Source organism: Cygnus olor, chromosome 20, assembly GCF_009769625.2.
Source record: "Cygnus olor isolate bCygOlo1 chromosome 20, bCygOlo1.pri.v2, whole genome shotgun sequence".
Lineage (NCBI taxonomy): Eukaryota > Metazoa > Chordata > Aves > Anseriformes > Anatidae > Cygnus > Cygnus olor.
The window spans coordinates 5,082,927-5,090,155 of record NC_049188.1 but is presented as its reverse complement, the minus strand read 5'-3'; the positions used below and the strand labels follow the sequence as shown (position 1 = coordinate 5,090,155).

Genomic DNA, 7,229 nt, shown 5'->3' with positions numbered 1-7,229 from the left:
TTCGCCAACACTGGACGGGGAAGAGGACACCCCGGGGACAGAGGTGACACGCACCTCTCCGGGGTCCTGGCAGCCCCGGGCACCCGCAGAGCCGCAGACGAACAAAGCGAGGAGCAGCCCGGCGTCGTCCCGTCTCGTCCCATGCAGGGCTATGGGGCCGGGGTCCCTCTGCCTTGGTGCTGTGCGCCCCCTGCCCCTGCAGAACAAACGCTGCCGGGTCCCCTGGGTGTCCCCGTGAGGAGGAGCTGACAAATTTGGGGTGAAATTGTGCTTCGGGATGTGCCCCACAGAGCTTGTGGGGTGCCCTTTGGGTTGCCCTCCACCTTTCCCTTGGTTTGGACACCTCTGGGCTTGTGTGCGGAGCCACGTGGTGCATGAAGAGGCTTCCTCCGAGCGCCGGAGCAGGGGGACCCCCTGGCAGGGTACGAGGGGACAGGGCTGTCCCCGAGACCCCCTGGCTACCTCCTCACCCCGGTTCGCGACCCAGTTCCCGGTCCTAATGGCTTCCCCGTGCCGCTTCCCCGAAGAAACGTGGCCCCGAGTGAAGGCTTTGACTCCTCTTCTGGAAGATGCTGCCACTGGTGCCCTGGCTGTGGCAGCCGTGGGTTAGCTGTGCCTCGGGGCCCAGCGGGCAGGATCCGGCCCCCAGCTCCGCTTCGGCCTCCCCCCGAGCATCCCTGCGCCCCTCCAGCAGCTTTATAAATTTAATTTTAAAAAGAGAGGCAGGGAGCGGGGGGTTGACGAGCACGGGCTGGCCGAGTGCTTTGCTGACAGCCCCGGTTCTGCGCCGTTTTGCTGATTTCCCAAAAAAAGCCCTTCCTGGCTGTGGGGGCTGCTCCACAGCCCCGCTGCGTGCCGGCCCTGGGGCGGTTTGCATTTAATCCGCGTTGGCCACGCGTTTTCTGCCTGGCTGGAGGAGGACGAAGCAGCTGAGCCTCCCAGGGTGGGGAGAGCAGCTGCCGGGATTAATGCGTGGCCCCGCAGGGAGAGCCGGGCTTTGTGCGGCCCTCGGACACCCGCCTGCAGCCAGCCTGGGGGCACTGGGGGCACTGGGGGGCACTGGGATGCCATTTGGACTCCAGCCCAGGTGGTAATGCAGCGGTAGAGCTGGTGAATGGGTCTCCAGAGGGCTGAGGTGTCGGCCAAGCCAGACCCCACTGTGCTTTGCTCGCCCCGCTGCAGCAGGAGGCGGGTGCTGCGGTGCCAGAGCCCGTCCCCAGCGCCCCGGCCCGAACCGAGGGGGCAAACGCCCCTGGGAGGGCTGCGGGGTGCTGGGGCGGGCACCCTTGTGCTGCTCCTACCCGCAGCCGTGCCAGTACCGGGGTGCAGAGCAGGGTGGGTGCTGTGTGCGTGAACCCACCCGTGCTGCCCAGGTGAACCCTCCGGGCTCAGCATGCCACAAAGTCATGCACAGCCTCACACTGAGGCCAGCAGGATCCCTCGGAGCAGCGTCCCCAGGAGCTGGCCGTGCCCCCATCCAAGCCACTTGGTTCCCCAGCCCTCCCAGCAAAGCCCAAGCTGGGAAGGAAGCTGCTTGCTCAGAAAAGAAAATCAGAAAGAAATTGGCTTTCGCAGGGATGGAGGAGAAACACCTGCAGCTCCGCATGGCTCGGGGCAGGCGGCGGGTCTGGATGTGCCCTCAGCAGGAGGAGATAGAGATCCTGGCCCGAGCCTGAGGCAGAAAATATGTGAGGTCCCCACAGCATCCCTGCCAGCCCCGCAACTGCACTCCCCATTCTCCCCGCAAAACCATCCCTTCCTACTCTGGCCACGGCACCCAGCCCTGCACAATGCCCAAAGTGCGCCCGCTGCCCCCGCATCCCGCCAGCATCGCCCTGCTGCTCCACGGGGATGCTCGGAGGCATCCCCCGAGGCCATCCCCATCCCTGTCCCTGTCCCCATCCCCGTCCCCGTCCCCACCCCAGCGGCCACGGCTCCCAGAGGCGACAGAGCCCCGACTGCAGCGACGGCGCGGACAAGACAGCACATCAGGGAAAATTTCCAGTCTTCCTCTTTTACAGTCTCTGTCTCCTGCCGTGGAGGGAGCTAACTGGAACAAATACTCTGTAGAAATACTTCAGTATTTTCCTCTCGCGTGCGCGCTCTCTTTTTTTCTGGATTGTGAGTACAGCTGTAGATTCAGTGAGCTGGTTCAACTACAATAAAATATACAGTATATATTGTAAATGACGCTGCGGGGCACGGAGCAGTTTCTTCATGGGGATGGCTCGGTGGGGTTAATTCTGCTCCCCCCTGCAGGCTCAGCCCCCTCTGTCCCTGGCCGCACCCCCCCCCCCCCCCCCCGCCCTCTGCCACCCGTCACATCGGTTTCTGGCTCCTGGTGAAGGTGGCACCAGGCACCGGTTGCATCCGATGTCCCAGAGCATCCTGCCACGGCAGAGGAAACCTCTGGGGGTCCCTGATGCTGGGGAAAATATGATTCGTGTGTTTCCTTGCAGCCTCCCTGCAGCCCTCCCTGCAGCCCTCTGCATCCCCCTCCGCGTCCCTCCTGCTTTCCTTTCCTGCAGCCCTCCCTGCAGCCCTCCCCTCGTTCCCTGCAGCCTTCCCTGCAGCCCTGCCATTTGCCTGCATCATTTCCCTGCATCCCTCCCTCCCAGCCCCCCCTGCATCCCCCCCTGCATCCCTCCCACCCTCCCATCCCTCCTGTCCCCTGCCTCCCCCATCCCCACAGCCCCTCCGCCACCCCCTCCGCGCCCCCAGCCCCTCGCAGCTCAGCTGCTTTGGTTTTATCCCCTGCCTTGAGGTTTCCCAGGCAGCGTGGGGCTCTCCCGGCCCCATTCAGAAGGGTTGGCAGGTGCTGGCGGGGCAGCTGGGTGCTGGTAGGTTGGGGACACCCTTAAGGTCCCCCTACACCCTGCTGAGACATCCCCGCACCCTTACTGTGCCCCGTGGGGAGGGCTCGCACATCCCTGCGCCAAGTGCGTCAGGTCTCAGCTACAAACGTCTCCCGGCCATGCAGGGTCTTAAAAACAAAGCCTCAGAACTGCCAGGGATGGGCAGAGAGCCTGAGCAAGGAGGGGCATCCCACCGGGGGGCTCAGTGCCCCCAGACTCTCTGACATAGGTGCCGGGGCCCCAGTGGGGTTGAGGGGCTGGAATCTGGCCCCAAACAGGCACCAAGGGATCCCAGGGGTAACCAGAGAGATGTGTTTGGATGTGAAGGCAAGGGACGAAGGGAAGGAGCCATCCTTCCCCTGCCCTGAGAGGGTGCTGCCCCCACCAGACCCTCTCCAACTCATCAGCCCCATAAAGCCCTACTGGCCCCACTGGGCCCCAGCAAGCCCATCAGCCCCTACAACAACATCAGCCTCTATTGGTGCCATTGGACCCTGCTGCCTCCATTAGTCCCCACTGCCCCCATAGGCCCCATCAGACCCCATCATTCCCATCAGGCCCTACTGGTCCCACTAGGCCCCGGTGGGCCCCATCAGCCCCATCAGTCCCCATCAGCCCCTTCAGCCCCTATGGCCCCATCAACCCCTACCAGCCCCATGGACCCCGTTGGCCTCGATCAGCCCCCATCAGCCCCATTGGGCCCCACTGACCTCCACCAAGCCCTACAACCCCCCCTTATAGCCCCATTGACCCCCATGGACCCCACTGCTCGGGGCCTGGACAACCTCACCCCAGCCTGGCCAAGCCCTGGGGGCCACCTGGGGGCCACAGAGCTTGGGGGGGGGGGGGGGGGGGGGCGCTCCAGAAGCTTCTGGCAGGGACCAGGTGACGCAGCGGGCGCGGGGCCGAGCACGGGCTCCTCCACTGACTCATCGCCCCCCGCTGTGCTGACCCCCCCAGCGCCCTCCCCACGCCGGCGCAGACGGCCCCGGAGCTGCGCATCGCAGGGATTGTTTACGGGAAAGGGCTGGGAGCGCTCCAGGGGCCATCCATCACCCGCCAAGCAGCCGAGCCCCCGCCGCGGGGGTGGGCAGCCGGGGGCTCCCAACGCGGCTGCGCGCGGCCGCCCCGGCCTGGGAAAGCTTCTGGTCCCTTCCCGGGCCCTGCTGCAATTTCCATTAATAGCCAGCTGAGCCTCCCGGCTAAAAATAACCGGCGGGACGTCTTCATAAGGCCCCGCGCGGCCGGCCCCCCAGCACCACTGCCCTGCGCATCATGGCTGAGCGCCGCGTGCCCTTCACTTTCCTCCGCAGCCCCAGCTGGGAGCCCTTCCGCGACTGGTACCATGGCAGCCGCCTCTTCGACCAGTCCTTCGGGATGCCCCACATCCCCGAGGACTGGTACAAGTGGCCGAGCGGCAGCGCCTGGCCCGGGTATTTCCGTCTGCTGCCCGGGGAGAGCGCGCTGGTGCCGGCGCCGGGCTCGCCCTACAGCCGGGCGCTGAGCCGCCAGCTCAGCAGCGGCATCTCCGAGATCCGCCAAAGTGCCGACAGCTGGAAGGTCACCCTGGACGTCAACCACTTCGCGCCCGAGGAGCTGGTGGTCAAGACCAAGGACAACATCGTGGAGATCACCGGTGAGTCCGCGGGGCGGTGGGGTGCTGGGTGGCGGTGCCACAGGTGGGGGCCGGGGGGTGTGCCAGGTCTCCCCCATTCCCTGGGGGCTCTGGTGATGGTTGTGCAGCCATCATGGTGCTTGCTGGGGAGGGAAGGCAATGCAGAGCAAAAAAAAAAAAAGAGAAAAAAAGGAAGAAAAGGGGAAAGGGAAGAGGAAGGGGAAGGGGAAGAGGAAATGAAAGGGGAAGAGGAAGGAAAAGGGAAAGGGAAAGGGAAAGGGTAAGAGGGAAAGAAAAGTGGAGGAGAAAGGACAAGGAAAAGGGAAAAAGAGAAAGGAAGGAGAAAGGACAAGGAAAAGGGGAAATGAGAAAACAGCAGAGAAGAAGGAATAGCACTACAAGAGCATTCTTGCAGGGTGCAGACCCCACGCCCCACACCGTCAGCCCCTCGCTGTGTTGCGGCCACCACGTGGGGACGGATGCCCCGGCTGCGAGCCGTGGAGGGGTGCGGGGGTGACAGTGCCCTGGGGGGCACAGCTGGGTGTGATGAGCCCCACGGCATCCCGAGCATCCCCGGAGCGCCGCGGGTGGCTCGGCGAGGGGCGTGGTGACAAAACACAGGCCCCTGTGGCACGGAGCCAGCAGCATGCGCAGGGTGCCGGGGAGCCGAAATGAAGGCGCTGGGGACAGGTCGGGTCTGTCACCACAAGCAATTCGCTGCTCTGGGGCTTGGGGGTTGCTCCTGGAGGGGCCCATGTCTCTCCTGTGGGTCAGCGCAGCTCCAGGCTGGTGGTAGGGCACAGAGATGCAGGATGGGCAGGATCGGTCCCTTCCTGGGGAGGGGAAAGGCGCGCCCCGAGTGCAGAAACCTGATGGGCACTGACCTGCGCTGGGTTTCTCTCTTCCAGGCAAGCATGAGGAGAAACAGGATGAGCACGGCTTCATCTCCCGGTGCTTCACCCGAAAATACACGTAAGTGCCAGTGCGGGGAGGAGATGTGGGCCTGGAACCCCCCCGGCACCCTGGGGACCTCCTCACACCTCCTGTCCCCTCCAGCGCCCGCCCCGGCCCGCACACACCGGGGTTGCCACCAGCCCAAACAGGGAGGGCGGTGGCCAGGACCTCGGGGCCGTTCCCAGCATCTCCCCCTCTTCCCCGCAGCCTCCCCCCCGGCGTGGAGGCCACGGCCGTGCGGTCCTCGCTGTCCCCCGACGGGATGCTGACGGTGGAGGCGCCCCTGCCCAAGCCGGCCATCCAGTCCGCCGAGATCACCATCCCCGTCACCGTCGAGAGCCAGGGCAAGAAAGACGAGCCGGCCAAGAAGTAGGAGGCACCGAGGAGGAAGAGGAAGAGGAGGAGGAGGAGCCCCCGCCGCTGTCCCCATGAAGTGCACCCTCATGCCTTCCCCCCACCCCCAGCCCCCTTTTTATTTTTTATTTTGTACTCGCTCAGTCACCCAGTGCCTTGAGTAAATGTGAAGGAGAAGGTAGTGTCAGTGGGAATAAAAAGTGGTGAAAGAAACCTGCCCCGTGCCCCCTGTCTGCCGGCCAGAGCCGGCCTCCCATCCCAGGCCTCCACACCCCGGCCTCCAGCATCCCATGTCTCGACATCCTGGGTCTCCAAAGTCCCAGGTCTCCACCTCCTGGGGTCCCACATCGCAGGTCTCCAGCAGCCCAGGCTCAGCATCACGGGTTTCCGTATCCTGGGGCTCTGACATCTCAGGTCTCCAAAACCCCAGGTCTCAACAACACATGTCTCCTACACCTCAGATCTCAATTTCCCAGACTTCCAATGTCCCTCGTGGCTCTGCCATCCTGGGGCTCCAAAATTCGGGGTCCCCACACCCCAGGTCTCCTCCATCCCAGGTCTCCACAAAAACCCACATCCCGTGTCTTATTACAGGTCTCAGCATTCCCCAGGTCTCCCACACCCCAGGTGGCACCACCTCAGCCCCCCACGTGCCCAACCTGCCGGGTCCCCACACCCCTCAAAAACAAGCTGCCCCCTCCAGGCCGCAGGGAAGCCCCCCCAGGAGGTGGGAACAGGGCCGCCCCATCCCCAACCCATGCCGGGCTGTCCGTGCCCCGCTCTGCCCCCTCCTTTCACCCCGTGGCGATGCCCCAGGTGGATGGGGGGAGCTTCACGCCCAGCCCTGGCTCCAGCTCAGGGACTGGTGCCACGCAGAGGGGGGGGCACGCTCCCCATGCCCCCCACGTGCCTGTGCCTCAGCGCAGGGGCTTAGGGCTGGCCCTACATGGCCGCGGGCCGCGTTCCCGCTCCGGCAAATCCCCCTAATCCCCCCTGAGTCATCCCGCAGGCAGGCAGCTGGTGACCCGGGAGGAATCCTGCAGCCGGGGGGCCCTTCTGCCAGCCAACCCCCCCACCCACAGCATCCTCCTGCACCCCCGGTGTGCGTGGTGTGCCATTTTGGGGACGGGTGGCCACGGCAACCGGTGCGATGGAGACGGTTGCCATAGCGAGAGCAGCTCCAGCCTTGGGGACCAGCAGCGGGAGCGCCCTGCGGCCCCGCTGATTGTAGGGGAGGAAGGGGATGGGGGTGCCGGTGGGTGCTGCCCCCCACCCCACGGCAGCCAGCCCCTGGCAGGCTGCAATGCCCCAGTTTAGGGCCAAATCCTGCCCGGCAAGCAGAGATGCAGGTATGGACGCGCACAGGCACTGCTGGTGCGTGGGGTGCTGGAGGTGGGGGGGCCATTTCCCTCTCCAAATGAGGAAACTGAGGCCCCCATCAGCAGACAGAG

The 7,229-nt window shown here is 65.1% G+C and overlaps 1 protein-coding gene across 1 annotated transcript; it reads left to right on the top strand.

The window, feature by feature from the left end:
* Positions 1–3,922: 3,922 nt before the first annotated feature.
* HSPB1 (heat shock protein family B (small) member 1) lies at positions 3,923–5,991 on the top strand. The gene is made up of 3 exons (XM_040532343.1): positions 3,923–4,491; positions 5,379–5,442; positions 5,632–5,991. The coding sequence occupies exons 1-3, from the start codon at positions 4,131–4,133 to the stop codon at positions 5,795–5,797; spliced, it is 591 nt and encodes a 196-aa protein (XP_040388277.1). The 5' UTR covers positions 3,923–4,130; the 3' UTR covers positions 5,798–5,991.
* Positions 5,992–7,229: the final 1,238 nt, after the last annotated feature.